The 16,361-nt window shown below is 33.9% G+C and overlaps 2 protein-coding genes and 1 long non-coding RNA gene across 13 annotated transcripts in view; 1 reads left to right on the top strand and 2 right to left on the bottom strand.

Annotated features, from left to right (window-relative positions):
• SCN1A (sodium voltage-gated channel alpha subunit 1) overlaps positions 1–3,793 on the bottom strand; it is a 110,530-nt gene extending 106,737 nt beyond the window's left edge. For 3 of the 5 annotated variants that reach the window (XM_046944100.1, XM_046944096.1, XM_046944099.1), the window contains exons 1-2: positions 3,666–3,793; positions 348–420 (exon numbers count right to left, since the gene is read on the bottom strand). The gene's annotated coding sequence lies outside the window, so the exon portion shown is untranslated. Of the gene's footprint in view, positions 1–347; positions 421–2,585; positions 2,740–3,665 lie in introns of all 5 variants that reach the window. The other 2 variants (XM_046944097.1, XM_046944098.1) reach the window with 2 other exon arrangements.
• Positions 1–16,361, top strand: part of LOC121111332 — an 83,810-nt gene that overhangs the window by 22,353 nt on the left and 45,096 nt on the right. The gene's annotated exons all lie outside the window — the stretch shown is intronic.
• The window catches only part of SCN9A (sodium voltage-gated channel alpha subunit 9), a 68,826-nt gene continuing 56,554 nt past the window's right edge, over positions 4,090–16,361 (bottom strand). For 5 of the 7 annotated variants that reach the window (XM_040703347.1, XM_040703349.1, XM_025152140.3 and 2 more), the window contains 10 exons: positions 15,642–15,759; positions 14,981–15,135; positions 14,101–14,274; positions 13,172–13,294; positions 12,599–12,880; positions 11,206–11,259; positions 10,301–10,438; positions 8,707–8,811; positions 8,051–8,321; positions 4,090–7,706 (listed from right to left, as the gene is read on the bottom strand). In XM_040703347.1, the coding sequence (XP_040559281.1) occupies positions 6,523–7,706; positions 8,051–8,321; positions 8,707–8,811; positions 10,301–10,438; positions 11,206–11,259; positions 12,599–12,880; positions 13,172–13,294; positions 14,101–14,274; positions 14,981–15,135; positions 15,642–15,759 (2,604 nt within the window). In that variant the 3' untranslated portion in view covers positions 4,090–6,522. The remainder of the gene's footprint in view (positions 7,707–8,050; positions 8,322–8,706; positions 8,812–10,300; positions 10,439–11,205; positions 11,260–12,598; positions 12,881–13,171; positions 13,295–14,100; positions 14,275–14,980; positions 15,136–15,641; positions 15,760–16,361) is intronic. The other 2 variants (XR_006939790.1, XM_046943464.1) reach the window with 2 other exon arrangements.

The following is a 16,361-nucleotide window of genomic DNA, read 5'->3' as shown; positions in this document are numbered from 1 at the left end:
TTCTCCATAAGAAAACTGGGGAGATCACTAAAGTGATTCAAGATGTGTATGTAGTAATTTGAATAAAAAGAGTACATACACATTCAGATTTTGGATGTTAACAGAGATCTGAACTATTTTTTAACCCCAAGTTTTAGTCTGCAGCTTTCCTTCTTGACCCTTGTACTGAGATAACCTTTTCTAATCACTCTGCTGCAGAATTTTTGCAATGCCATGTTCTCCGGTACTTTCTTCTAATTTCAGAGTGCTTTGACTTCCAATTAACTTTGCAAAAGATTTTACATTAATAACTTCTCAGCAGCACCTGCACTGCAATTTCTTCTACTGTCACCAGTTCTTTTTCATACCTTTTGAAATTTCCTATACATGAAGCTGTCCTCATATGAGGTAAAATTCAAATGTGAAATGAAGGCTTTAGTCCTAAAACACAAGTAGAAAAACCATGTTAATATTTTATTATACTTTCTCCACATCTGACATTGGTTACTATCCTTTCAACAAAAACATTCCCACTTCACTGTTCTTTTTATTTTCATACAAAAGTAAGAATAACCTAAAATACTGTTTCACCATGTCAGGAGAAAAAAAACCAAAAAACAACAAACAAGAGCTAGAGAAGTAATGTTCACAATGCTTTTGACCATCACTCTCCAAATTGTTTTAATTCTTGAAAGTATATGCAACTCTGGACAGAAGATGTCAAGGACCTGCATTTATTTCCTCAGCTACCCATCACCACGTAAAGCACATTCAGTTTTCAACCCTACACAGTTAAAATCTCTATATACTTCTATTAACAGTATTTGCAGGAACATCAAGACAGCCATCAAGAAGATAAAGATACAGAGATTCGTAACGCCTGTCATTAGAGGAAAGTATTTTTCTAGATTTTTGCCTGATACCCCAGGCATGATTATCCCTGGCACAGTTTAGTTTGCCATTTTGGATAAAGATGCAGTATTTACTAAACTGCTTTACAGACAGATATTAATGCAAGTATTGCTGCAGAGTATGGGCATAAAGCTACTTCAGTAATTGGAAAGTACCACGTGACAGGGGTTGCTATGGTATCTGCAAGCATGACATTTTTATAAAGCAATACTACAAAGACATAGACAATTCCCCGACCATTTATGAACATTCATGTTATAGATACTACTTAAAAAAAAACACTACAGCTTACTACATTGTTTCAGATATGTACGTCCTAAAAAGTGCCGTGTTGTTTTTTTTTTTTTAATTAGCTGTCACATTACACAAACATTAACATCCAGATTGCTGTTAAAGAGAATGAAACATGCTTTTATGCCAACAGAAAATGCAAGTGCACAACATATCTGACTGCTGGTTTTGAGTATTGTAAACTGTTGATGAAGCGTCATTCCTTATTTTCATTAATTGTTTTTCTTGCAGCAGAGCTTGTGTGCTTCAGCATGCAGTCTGCCCTCTCCAGAGGGATGAGAATGTGCCGCAGTATATTTTGCTTGTGTTACACTGCAGTATGCTTTTTTTCAGGCAAGCACTAAGATATATGCATTTCTCTTTCTAAAAGCTCCCAAAGATCAGCAAGGAAATAGAAGATATGCTAAGTAGCAGAGGCTGCATGCTGGATCACATAGACAAAATCTAGATGTGCTCAGAGAATGAAAAAAGAGTTGTTCCATCCTCCCCTGAAAACCACGTTGCTACTGCAGAGGTTTGTGAGCCACTACATATTCTTACACTGCAGGTATTTCAGGATATTTCTCCTAATGCATTGAAAAGCTAGATAAACCTTTCTGAATATGTACTACAAAATGAGTACTGTAAGAATTTTCTAGGCTCAAAAGACAACAAAGCATTGTTAATAACATTTCCTGTTATTTATGATTGTTAGACATGCAAATGGGATATATACTTCAATATTTCACTCTTTTAGAAGGTTGGAGCTGGTTTGTGTATGCGCAGTGGAATTGAATGAATATTTCCTATTAATAAAGCCAAAGCAATCTGTGTAATTCCCCAGTGACTTTTTAATAGACACCATTAGGTTGTATTTCAGTAAGCTTGGGTAAGTGTGGCAGTTCGTATTAGCTCTAGATATATGGCCACACACTGTTTAATAGAACCTACACGCAAAAAGAGCTGGCCCAGTCACAGAAGTATTACCAAGAAGGCCACCTTTACAAAAGTAGATGAATTGTCATGTTAACTAGAAAAAAAAAAAAAGAAATTAAAAATCTGTAAATTGATTGAAAAGCTAAAAGCTATTCCCTGCTTTCGTGACTGCAGCACCTCTTTCTGTGGCAAAAGAGGCCATCAGTACTGAGATGATCTGGCAGGTGTTTGTGCCCTCTGCTGGATGCAGTCAGGTTTAAATATAACTAATAATTATATAAACCATATAATTATATATTATATACACATATACACTATATATATATGCATATATAAAATTGCTCTTTTGAAGGCACCTTCATTCCGGAACAATAGCTTGGATTAAAAATATACATACATAGCATAAACAAATAAAAGTCCTGGGTGGATAAGAAGGAGTCTGGAAGGATAAGAAGGTTATTTTCTCAGAAAATTTTAAGGGTGCAGACCTAATTTGTCTTTCATTCTCTGTGAACTTGTACATACAGCAATAACGTGTAGGACTCTCCTGCTCTGGGAGTTTTGTTTTACATACTGACATACGACTAACTCATGTGGAAACATCTGTTGTGTATCAACATGAAACACAAATGTATTTTATACCTGCAGGTTAGGGAGAAAGAACGCATGTCAATTGTGTCTTCCATATTAGCAAATCACTTTCAGGTATACTGGAATATTTATATAACATATAAGTATACTTATATTTATATTTTCTCAAAGAATTCTCAAAGAAATGTAAAAATACAGATTTATTCAAGTAAATATTTTATATGAAATCTGAAAACATATTACTGTTTGCAGAGGAAAATTTTAGAATTCAACTGCACAAAAGATTGAATAACTTCAGTTTGATTCTACTTTTAATAAAAATTAACACTGATTGTAAATTTCTAAGGTAAAATGGTTTTATAAATGACCTCATAAACACTTCTGCACACTACTGAATGTGTAGTAAAATTTTTGTATAACTATTTCCTTCTTATTCCACGTGTTTTGTTTTTTTTTAACTACTGACCTATCCAGCACTGACTTAAAACATTTTTGTTCTTTAAACAGCAATTCACCAGTATAACTAAGAATTCTTACAGAGCATTTACATTACTGCTTTGTATAAGTATTGTTAGTAATGAGACTGTTAGAACAACTGCTCTGTATTAAAACAAACAATTCAGCCACCAGACCAAGACTACAAAAAAAAAAATTAGATAAACATTCAGATTGTCCTTGAAATCAGCGTACTTGAGGGTTTTGTTTTTTTTTTTTTCCTTAGCTCTTCTAACCTAAGTATACAGCAGGTCTTCTTCACAACATGTGAAAAAGAAAACTGTATTAAATACCCCACAGACATGCCCACTTGCTGCCTGTTTGTAACCTGCCAGAGACAGTGCCTATTAGGTCCTGTAATGTCACTGGGTGCCTCAAGCCACCTGTGCTGTAGCCATAGCACCTCTAACAGGTCCTTTTACATTCTCTTGGGAAGCACTGGGTTTCTTGAGGTGGACTGGGATTAAAGAGACTCTTATTACCTTCTGGGGTTATTCCTATGACAGATCTCAGAGCTCCAACCTCAGGTTGAACAGCATCTTACAGATCCACTGCTCAGCAGTACCTTTGAGACATCCAAAATTTGGACTTGGCTGCCAGAGGACACCACTGGAGCTCTTCCTAGAAAACTCGTAAAAATCTGACAAAACTCACAGTTGCAATGGAATTCTTTCCTGAATAATAATAATAATAATAAAATTAAAACGTTTCTGTTCAGGACAATATAAACATTTCAGTTTACCTAGATGGTGACACGTTTATACTGATACAAGGCATCAAGTAACACGTAACATAGATGTTCAGAACATACTGCTTCATCACTGAAGTGGTTTACCCTTAACTTTAACAATTACTCTCTGAACTCTATTAGTCTCCTAAAATAAAAACCACAAAGACTAAAACAAATACATAAAAAGGTTATCTTTATTCTTCTGGGTTGTTAGCAATGTAGTTATTTTTGGTAAAACAACATCCTGCATGCAATTTACCAATACAGAAACCAGTTTCTGTAAAAGCAAAAGCCCATCTATAGTTTCTTTTGTAAGAATTGGAAAGTATTCCACTGCCCATAACACAAGTTCACTATTCATTCTTACAAAGAAAGATTTTGAATAGCAAATGATATTTGAAGCGCTGCTACTGCAGGACGAATCCACAGGACAAGCAGGCAGTGAGAATAACATGGCAGAAAAACAAGGTTTCTTTGACAAAAGATAAACTTACTGTAACCTGAAAATTGATAGACAAGAGTATGATTTTAAAAGAAAACTTTCTTCCATCTTGTGTCATGTACAAGGAACTATCTACTGATCAGAAAAAGATCTGTGCTGTTCATTTCTTTTAAAACTACTACTTATTAAAATCTATTTTCATATAATTAGCAGAGAATTGCAATTGCCAATTCATATTGTATCTTATGTTCCCACACTCCCCCCAGAAAAACAAAACTGTTAGAGATAGAATAAAAATGACTAACATGAAGATATTTGTAGTATCTCCTAATTTGTATAAAATATTATAAAATAAATTTATTTGCAAAATAACATGAATAGATCAATAGATATCTATTTTTACAGCCTCACACTTTTAGCAAGTTAAGCAGTCTATTAATCTTGTATCATCCATTTATTCACAGCATACTATTAATAAACTCAAAATAAAATCTATAATAGCAGCAAACTATTGCTTACTGTTCTGAGGAATGATGGTCTTGCTGAATAGTTTTTTCCTTTCTAACACTCACATGTCTTTCCATCTTAGACTTTAATAGCTGTAGGATAATAGCAGCAAGCATGCATCAGTTAAAGCTTCCCAATTATTTGGAATATTACAGAATATATCATATGATCTACTGAAATATTAAAAGCTACACTTATGAGGGTACATATTTAATGCAATAAATATAGTACTTAGATCATTGTCTCTTTGTTCAAACAGGTACCACTGTGTAAAACAACTAAGTAACAGAAAACAATTTTACCTACGTAGGTTCTATAAGCCTTGATGTGAAAAAAGTCATCTAAACCACAGTGCAGTACAAAGCTGATTCAAGTACATCATTTGGTCATCTCAGCCTTCTAAGGAAGACTGCATTTCATAAAGTGGAAACCTGATTAAAGTCCTATGGGGCTCAAAATTACCTTCGATGAACATATTTTATATCTCCAACATGATCAGTTTCTCAAAGTATGCTAATTTCAGCCTAAGATATAAACTAAGGCAATGTTTGTCCCAATAGGTATTTTGCTTTCAATTTATACATGTAGCTTTGATTACTGTATTAAATAGGATTTATTTATGTGAAATGAAATTTGTAGTGACTGACTACAGAACGAAGTATGGAAGTTATTACAAGGTCTATGTTCTTTTCTTAACTAAGTAAAATAAACTATCACTCCCCCCCCCCGCCCCAGCCCAGCAATTCCCTGTAGGCAGAATTTGGTGTTTATAGCTATTCTATGATAAAATCCCATTTTAAACACTCATGAACTAAGAGTAATCTTGGACCCTGAAAGTAAACTAACTCTTTTTTACTAGTTCCACATTTATAAAAAAAAAAAAAGAAATTTTCTGTAGCATGACACATTTAAATCATTCACTGAATAGGACTCTGTGAAAAATGAAGAATTAATAAAAAGTATTAAACGAATATAGAAAAATCAAGAGAACAAACTACTAACCTCCTGTCTGTGAAAGTGATTCTTCTCTTGTTTTGTTTTCTGATAAATTATTTTTCTAAACTATATTCTTTATCATTTACTGTTGATTTGATGTAGATTCTAAGGTCCAGGAGTCTGGAATCTCATTTTTCTGCTTTTGGAAGTGGTGGCTTGAAGAGGACTATGTTCACATTATGACACTGTAATTCCCTACCCATGACACTGTGTTCCTATGAATGAGCATCTATCTTCTTCCTCAACAGAGTACAATCACAAATAATAGAATGTGAATTACAGCAAAAGAGACCACCAAAGGAAAAGATACACATACATAGTAGATGAAATGCACACAGTGGATACACACATTCCACAAAATACAAACTTACTAGAACTGGTAATTTTGCATTCCATTAAGAGTCCACACAGTCCAAGTAAAAACTTTGTCTCCTCTCTATTAGTGCCAGCTGGTAATAAAAGCTATTCTGGAAAGCTTGTTTCCCTGCTACATACAGGGTTTGCTAATGACAAGTCATTATCTTGGTACAGGCACTGACAATAGCACTGGGTAAATCGGTAAAAACTTGTCATTTTGGCATAATCCTTCAACAGAAGTGTTATTGATAAAAATTTCATCTTCTGAGGCTTTAAACAGCCACCACTGCACACTTCTTTATGTCTTCTACTTTTTATTTCCTTTTCTGTCTTTCCCTTTGTCTTCTTTTTCTGATTTGTCATCTTCATATTTTTCCTTTTCTTGTTTTGTTACACTGTCATAGGAAGGTGGATATGTGGTGGATGCAGTCATATTTGTTTTTTCTGAAGCTGAATTTTCACTTAGCTTACCAAAAAGCATATAATTTTTGCTAAGTACATCAACCCCATCTTTGCGATACATGCATGAAAGTTTCTTTATTGATCGTCTTAAAAGATAACATCTATAGGCACGCTGAATAATGGTAGCAGACACTTCCTCCTGTTTTCGTTTTAATGTGGTTGTGATTGGTTCATAGGAGACTTTAGAAGGATTGGCTGCCATAAAACGATCTTCCATCTGTACTCTGAGGGCATCCATCTCATCACTCTCCCCCAAAACACGCTTTGTGAAAGCAAACAAGATGTCAAGGCAGTGAATTCTGTCACCGCTTACCATGGGCAGATCCATTGCAATCAGCTGGACCTTGTTTGGTTTTGGTATATTAAGAGGAGGATCCAGAGAAGCTGCAAAATCTGATAGTTTGCTGTATTCTATGAACTGTGTTGCATCTGGATCATATTTTTCCCAAACCTCATAGAACATCTCAAAGTCATCCTCGCTCAAGGGCTCAGCACTTTCTTCAGTTGCAACACCAAAATTCTCCAGAATGACAGCAATGTACATGTTCACCACCACCAAAAAGGATATGATGATGTAGCTGACAAAGAAGAAAATCCCAACCGAAGGGTTGCCACAGTCACCTTTAACAGAGCTCCCTGGGTGAGGTTTGTTAGGGTCACAGTCTGGCTTCCCACTGTTAAGAATTGGGGCTAACAAGCCATCCCAGCCAGCAGATGTGGTAATTTGAAATAGGCAGATCATGCTGTTGCCAAATGTTTCAAAGTTGAACATGTCATCAATCCCAGCTTCCCTCTTAACGTAGGCAAAGTTGGACATGCCAAATATCGCATAGATAAACATGACCAAGAAGAGCAGCAGGCCAATGTTGAACAAAGCAGGAAGAGACATCATCAGAGCAAAAAGCAGAGTGCGGATTCCCTTTGCGCCTTTAATGAGACGCAGAATGCGGCCTATTCTGGCAAGTCGGATGACTCGGAACAAAGTAGGGGACACAAAATACTTTTCAATCACCTTGGCTAAAAACATACCTGTGAAACATAAAAATAAAATTAGAAGAGTAACATAACAGTGACATAATCTACAACACAGATTATGAACAAAGAACAGATCTATCTACACAATTTCTGGAAATTGTAATTGGAAGAAGAGTCAATAAATTTTATCTGCTATTCATAATTTCAGCTTTTTTTCCAGTACTCTTAGAAAAAATTAGTATTATGATTGATACAGAATTATTGAGAAGGTACTACTCTTCTCATTTCCTGAAAAATCAGGAGCAATGATAATTCAATATTAGTTTAATCTATAAAACTTTTTGAAGCATTTAATATATATATTACTATAATTCATTTGAAATGTAAGAATTTCTTACCTACTATTGAAAGAATAACAACCACAAAATCAAAGATATTCCAGCCAACAGTGAAGTAATAATAACGGAGTGAGAACAGTTTTAAGACACATTCTCCAGTGAAAAGGACAACAAAGACAAAGTTAATCCAGTATAAAATATTTTGCATAAGTTCACTCTGGTCATCTGTTTCTATCATCATGGTGACCATGTTAAGACAGATGAGGACCATAATGCCGATGTCAAATGCTTGCTTTGTTACAATATCAAACACCAAACCTTGCAATTTATTCTGAAGGGAGAAAAAAGAAAACGTGATAGTAGCTTGTATGTAATGAACATTCTTTTTTTTTTTTTCTTTTTCTTTCTTACTCAAAATATTCAACCAAGCAAAAGGCTGAAAAACTTAAAAGGACTCTTCAGTGACTTTTCTAGATTTATGTTTCCCCCTCAAAACCCTACACCTTTCTACTTCTTAAGATCCTCTGATTCTGTATTTCCCCAGGCATAATAATTATGAGAGTATTTTCCTGAAGGATGAAAATATGAACAAATTTCAGTTTAGAATGGAGAATTTCAATTAGGCCTAGACCATTTTAGAGTTAAGGGAGACTTTTGATAGTTAATGTACTGCTGTTACTCAATGCACATGACACAAGAATAGCACGTATTCTTACCGCTGGCCTAGGTATAGGTTTTTGTGGTTTCTTGGAACCTAACTTCTTCATTGCATTGTAATACTTCTTTTGTTCTTCTGTCATAAAAATGTCCTGTCCTCCAAGGTAAAATAAGAAAAATAAAAACCAATTACATTCCATTAATACACGCTATTGCAGAACATGATTTTTATGAACCATGCATTCATTCTTGTAATACATTGCTATAAAAACCAAAATACATTAATCATATCAAGGATTATTGAAGTATCTCACAAGCCTTGATGGAAAACTGAAAAAATTTAAGGAACTGAAATAAAACAACAACTTCTGTTATTTAAAAAAAAATCCAGACACAACGATAATTCAGTTAAATATGAATGAAAAAACTTGTAGAAATACATACTCTATAACTAACATTAAACTCCACACTGTAAAATAATGAACCAGAAATACAATAAGTTTCAAAATTAGAAATAGTCATTCAGATCTGATAGGTCAACAGGAAGAATGTGTGAGGAAAAAAGAGATAACTGATATTACTTATTTTTCAGGATGTATATTTTACCATGGGTATACAGGTATCTCAGTTCACATACTTGCTGCCACAGTAGAACTACTTCCACAGTGAGTGTCTGGGGTTTGATTATCCCCCCTACACTGTGCAGAGAGCATCAATGAACACTGGTATACTCTTCAAGTTTTCTTGTCTGAATTTAAGGAAAGCAATTCGACTAAAATAGTATCTATTAATAGATACTATTAGTAATAGAGACAAAAAGTTTACCCATCTCAAAACACAAGTGAGAATATTAAGACAGTCATCAAAGGATAATATATTTCTTCATATTTTAGATTTCATAAAACCTTTACTCTTTTTTGTATATCATGATGGAAAACATCCACTGGATCTATTCAGCCATGATTATCTCACAAATTTATCATCAGGATGAGACTTAGCCTAACAGATGGCCTCAATAGATTAAGAGATGGAAAGCAGTGTTTGTAGATTTCTGCCTAGGGTATATATGGAAACACTGGAATTTTCCAATGCAATATGTCTAGCAATATCTTTATTTAGTACAGTGAATGAAATTTGATGAATCACCTGAAATTGCAAATGAGTCTATGAAATGACTCTCTGATTCTAAGAAATTATGTTCTACTTTGCTATCATTTAGTGGCACCTTTTTTTTTTTTTTTTGTCAACAAGACTTCAGCACAATTCTGCTCCATTCATATACTGAAAAATAAGCCTACCATAGACAACATTCAGAGTTTAGACAGCAAATACAATTTAACTTGCCATCATAGCATGCATTTTAATGTTTTAATCCTTGTGGAATTTTTGACACAAATCTGTGCTCATTTGAATAAGAGAAACTATTTCAGCTGAGGAAAAAAATCCCCCAATAAACAAAACAAAGAAAAACAACCAAGACATTTTCACAGATCAATATTTTTTTCTCTCTTGCAAACACATTAACAACTCAAGAAAGTTACCCAGCACTCTTTATCTTCCAGTACTGAGCAACAGTTCCAGGATCTTTGTATAGATCTGTTTAACACTTCAAGGCAATGAAGTATGAAGAAAATGAAACATGTTGATACTTATCTTCTTTTTTTGCTGGTTGAAGTTATCTATGATGACACCAATGAACAAGTTTAGGGTGAAAAAGGATCCAAAGATGATAAAGGCAACAAAGTAAAGATACATGTATAAGTTATCTTCGTACATGGGCTGCTTCCCTACCTATGTAACACAGAAAAACAGAAATACATCACCAACAAGAGTAAAAACAAATTATAGAATACTGAGAAGAAACAGAAACTGTGTTTAGCCAAACAGCAACAAAGAAGGAGAAGGCGGCTAGTGGAACAGGTATTTTTGGAGAACACCCTAAATTTGTTCAACCTTTGATTGCGTAAATTTATTCGATGCATTGTATTGCATACAAATAGTTGCAATTCCACTCTAAGGCCATGTATAGCTAACTAAATTTGGAATAAGTATGCAAATCTCAAAAGTAATTCACTTGCTGTAGATTTGATACAAAAAGGAGCTAGAGAGATGAAGGATGCAAACAAATACCTGCATTAAAACAGGCAAAGCTCTATCATTTTATTTTTTCAGATCATGGGAGTGTGCCTTTGGATTAGCTACTGCAGGTAGCTTTTTTTATTTTTGGGGATAGAAAAAATCCACTCTATACAACATCAGTTATAAAAATCCATACAAAACAAAATTTCATTAGTTACATTACTCAATGTCTATATGTATTAGTACTTCTATGTATATTTTACCTATTAAAAGTATATGCATCTAATTTCTGTAGAAATTAATAATAATAGACTTAAGAGGTCTAACTTTAGACCTATACAGCAATACATCAATATATATATTTTCTCAATTTTCTATATATATTTTACGTATATTTTTAATACGTTACTTTATTTCAATTACCATTCAAGAAATAATCATGATTTGCTTAAAAATAGTAAATTTTACATTGCACTTACATCCCTAGAGTCAACGGCAGCATACATGATTTCCATCCATCCTTTAAATGTTGCCTAAAAAACAAGGTTTATTAGTGTCCATAAAAGCTTCAAATAAGAAGAAACATCAAGTATTTTAAACATTCTGAACAACAAAACCTTTTTGCAATGTACTTGTACAAAGAAATAGCAGTAACTATTAAGGGATGGTGGTAAGAAATGAACTAATTATTCAATAAAGCAATTTACTGTGGAATAATCCTTCTTAGTACGTAAGCACTAAACAGATTATAATCTCCATGAAAATACATGTAAATTCTATGTGGAGTAAGTTGAAATAAATATCTGAGCATACAATACAAACTGCAGTTCTTAGCTCTTAGAAATTTCTGACCACAAAAACTAGAGAATGCCACCACTGGTTGGCATTTTCAGACACAGTATGTAAGTAATTCTAAAAGGAAGTCCAGAATTTAAGTAGTCCTGAAAAATCTTCTTGATTTATGCAATTGCTCAGTGCCATTTAGAAATAACTACTGCTTCTCCCCTGAGCAATCAGCTGCCAGCTTACTAGCATAACACTAACTATCCACTACCAGCTGGAGAGTTTAAAAGACAGAATAACTGCCAAGTGTTTATGAACACAAATGTTTTCCCAGAAGCAGTTTGTCAAGTGAACCTGATTAAGAATGCAAGTTTCTGTCCTACTGGCTCCAGTTTATACATGTTGCTTCAGAAAAGACACTTGCGCTTACAAACCCAGCATTTCTAAATTCTGCAATTGCTCATTTAGAGTTTAGAAACAATCTACAAATTACCTACCAAAAAAAAAAAACAAAAAGAAAAAACCAAAAAAACCCACTTGAAGCTATCAGGAATAACAGAAAGGGAAAGAACAGAAATGAAAAAAATGAATTTAAAATGTTTTACTTTCATCTTTTTATCTTTTTATTTACATATCAATAGAGAAATGTGTAATTGATATGGAGATACCCACTATTATTATTTGAATAAGCCTTACAGTGTATCGGAGTATGATGCTAAAAATCTGCATCAACATGCCTTAACACCGTAATGGATCAAGCAAATAATAAAAAAAATCCCTTTTTTTTTTCTTTGTTTGTTTGTTTGTTTTGGAGGGGGTGGAGGAGAGATTACATTTTTACACGTAGAATTGGAAAAGGAATGGCTGGATGCAAAGGAACCTTGTATTTATTTGGAATATATTAGGTATTTATCTCCTTCCAAAACAACTGTAGAATCTATGAGATTGTTACCATAATCAACACTAAGTAGCTTCATAAAACACAAATACTTTATGTATATATTGTAAAATAACACTGAAAATTATGGAATTAAATGCTACTGCTACACAACTTTAAGCTGGAAAAATTTATCAAAATTATACACTTACTACTTGAAGCAGAGAAAGATAACCAGCTCCAACATTATCGAAGTTTACTTTCACATTTTTCCATCGAACATCTGATGCAGTGTTCCCAAGATTTTCACACATACTTTTGTTATCAACTTCATATGGTTTGAATTGAACTCCAGTTGTGGTGTTAACACAGTAAAAGAACTTGCCAGCGAACAGATTTACTCCCATGATGCTGAAAATTAGCCAGAATGTAAGACAAACCAGAAGCACATTCATTATGGATGGGATTGCTCCAGTAAGAGCATTCACAACCACCTAGTGAACAAACATAGAAAAAAACTTCTTAGAAATGATATGCTTATATTTATACTTAAATAGCAGTGATCAAGTTGATTTTCTTTTCTTAGAAATAAAAGATGTAGAGTAGAACATCAAAATATATTGAAATAATGCATATAAAAAAGGAAAAACACAATAGAATCATACACTACTGTTTTCCTAGCTACTGCACATGCAGTCCAGTGTTTCTCAATTATTTAATAGTTCATTAGGCACATTTTTATGAAATGGTTTTGCACATTATTTTATGGTCTCCTTTTTTCTTACCCTCATTCCTTCGAAGCGTGACAAAGCTCTTAGAGGTCTCAAAGCCCTTAATGTTCGGAGAGATTTAATTGCACCAAGTTCTGAGAAACCAAGAGCAGTAGCTACTAAGCTAACTAAGGAGACCTAGAAGAAAACAAACAAACAAACAAATATATATATATATATATATTTATATTTATATATATATATATATATATTAAGTACCCTCAAAATAAAAATGTAATGCATAGAAGGAAGAGAAATTTTATCTGGATACTGGGGGGGAAAAGAAGGGAATATAAAGTTGTCTGTAAATTTCAGAATAATTTAAACAAAAAAGAAACGTTAATGTGTAGAAATCAGCCTTGCAACCTAGTAAACAGTAGTAAGTACTGTACTAGTCAAAATGAGGACTGCTGATTCACAACTATTTGAAGTGATGCATTTGGCGATCACTCCTCTCCTTTTGTTTTCCTCAAACCTTTTCTTTGTTGCCTCCTTGCCCTCCCATTGTTCTTTTGCTGTCTTCATGACATTCTGACCTTCACAGTGCCTCACCAGTAAGACATTAAGCCCAGGTTCATCTGTCCTACTCCAACCCTACATGCTCCCTCCATCTCCCTTCTGTGCCTGCTTCCTCATTGCTCCATTACCGAATACAGAAGACTGAAGTCCTTTCAGATAATACACCTCAACCACTGACCGGTACCCAGAACAGTAAGACAGACTAAAGAGATGGAGTTAACAATAACATATAATTGAAGTACTATTTAGTTACTCATTACATAATTTATTTATAAGTAAATAAGTTACTTATTCATCAATATATCATTCTGTTATTTTTAACTCAATTTGTATTCTTCACTGCATATTTACGTATCAGATTGGAGTTGCATAAAATGACCGGCCAATACACCAGAAACAGGTTGCTTAGAGACTATAGTACCTACATCAACAATCAGGAAGTCCAGCCAGCACCAGGCATTAGTAAAGTAAGTCTGAAAACCATAAGCCACCCATTTTAGCACCATTTCCAGAATAAAGATGTAAGTGAAGATTTTATCAGCATAGTCCAGTATGACCTTGATAGTCTTGCGCTGTTCAATATATATATCTTCAAAAGCCTGTAAAAAATGGGTTGTATGTAAGTCAGATATTAATAGGTCTTTGGAAACTAAGAAGCCGTAAGAACTGATGAAAAAAAGACAAAGTAAAATTGCTTTTTAACTTTGTTTTTTACCTTGAAAAGCCAGCATAAGCACAGACTACATGTATATTATAAGTTTTGGATGTTATTGTCTCCTGATAATGGGCTTACAATATAATGACTAAAGTTGCCAAATAAGTTTTAAAAAATCTGATTAATAGTCAACACAGAATTACAACCTGTCACTCTGATAAGCGCACTTAGGCTCAAAGAGAAGTCAGTCTCCTGATGATAATAAATACAGAAGTGAAAAATAAGAGAATGTGAAAAAAATCAGTATCCATACTGCTTTTGAAGACAATTTTAATTTACAGCTGAATAACTGTTCCAGTTATTGTTATAATTTCTTCAACAAGATTTTAAGTGTAATCCTCTTGATAAGCACACTTTCACACATCTATCATCTTGTATTCATCATAGCTGACCTGTAGAAGGTTTTTTGAGAACAGAATTTTAATGATTTTATATGCACTGGGAAAATATTCTGGGAACTTAGTTTCAAGCTCTCTTTTTAATCAACTTTCCATTTTTCCTTAGTGAACACAAATATGTTCTAACCTTATCTTTGAGAAAACATTCCTTGTAGACACTGTTTCTATTCTATGGGTGGATGTTCTACTTACCAGAGTACCACTGCTGAGAAGAATCATGAAGACAATGAATGTTTCAAACCAGTTGTGTTCTACTATCCTGTAGCAAGTTTTTCTAAGGTTCCACCAGATTATTCCTCTTCTGCTTTCTATACTGCATCTACAGCATTTAAACTTCTGTATACAGCCTAATAATACAATGACAAGCCATTAGAAGGTTTTTGAATCATAGAATCCTTAGAGTTGGAAGGGACCTTTAAAGGTCATCTTGTCCAACTCCCCTGCAATGAACAGGGACATCCACATTTAGATCAAGTTGCTCAGAGCCTGGTCCAGCCTCGCCTTGAAAGTCTCCAGGGACGGAGCATCTACCTCTCTGAGCAACCTATTCCAACTCCTCATCACCCTCACTGTAAAATACTTTTTCCTTAAACCCAACCTAAGTCTCCCCTCTTTAAGTTTGAAATGATTTCCCCTTGTTCTATCACCAGAGACCACAGACCCTGCTAAAGAGTCTGTCCCTTTCTTTCCTGCAGCTCCCGTTTTTTTTGCCCCTATGAAAGGCAAAATTAATCACATTCTAAAACTTAAATCAGGATCTGGAACTGCTCTGGCAAAAAAGCTTCCTTGAACTGCAAATGCTTGTTTCCAGCAACATAAATGCAATTGCTAACTCCAAATTTCATTTTCATACCTTCTGTAAAACATGTCTGTAGCTCTGCTGCTTTTTCTGGCTCAGTCTCAGCTTTTTCTTCTCCAAAGAGAGCCAAATTAACTGTACTTCCTTCAGATGAGCTGGAAAGATTTATCTTCTGAAAATAGAAGTCCATAGTAGCAGTTATACTTAAATATTATTTATATTTTTAGAACTGAAATTAATATTAAGCATGCAACACACTGTACCAGTAAGAACAACACTTGTCACACAAACATCCACATAGAGCAGTCAATGCTGTTGAAATGTGCATACATCATCTCCTTTCTACCATCAGATAGCAGTATTATGCAATAGTTCACTGAATTCCAGAAATTCTCGAATTATAATACAATTTTAGAATTCCTCAAAAGTAACTACAAACAAGTGGATCTTTTTAATACATATTTCATTTTTGGGGGTTGGGAGGAGGCACTATTTTCTTGCTATATCTCTATGTTGCTACATTTTAAATCAATATGAATTATACTATATGCTTTTGATAATAAATATTGGTAACTGCTTTCATCATAGCAGTCTCCTCAACCTTGACAGCAAACTTCTTTACAATGAATGCTAACTACTTCTGGCATGCAAAACTTTTACAATAGAATTTGGTTACTGTACATTAATAAATATTAATAAATTTACTTTCTTTTTGTTTCAACATAATGATCATTATCTAGATTGGAAATTGCTGAAGTAAAATCCAGGATTAAT

This window comes from Gallus gallus, chromosome 7, assembly GCF_016699485.2.
Source record: "Gallus gallus isolate bGalGal1 chromosome 7, bGalGal1.mat.broiler.GRCg7b, whole genome shotgun sequence".
Lineage (NCBI taxonomy): Eukaryota > Metazoa > Chordata > Aves > Galliformes > Phasianidae > Gallus > Gallus gallus.
Note: the sequence above shows the minus strand (reverse complement) of the source record. Positions and strands in the feature narration are given on the sequence as shown.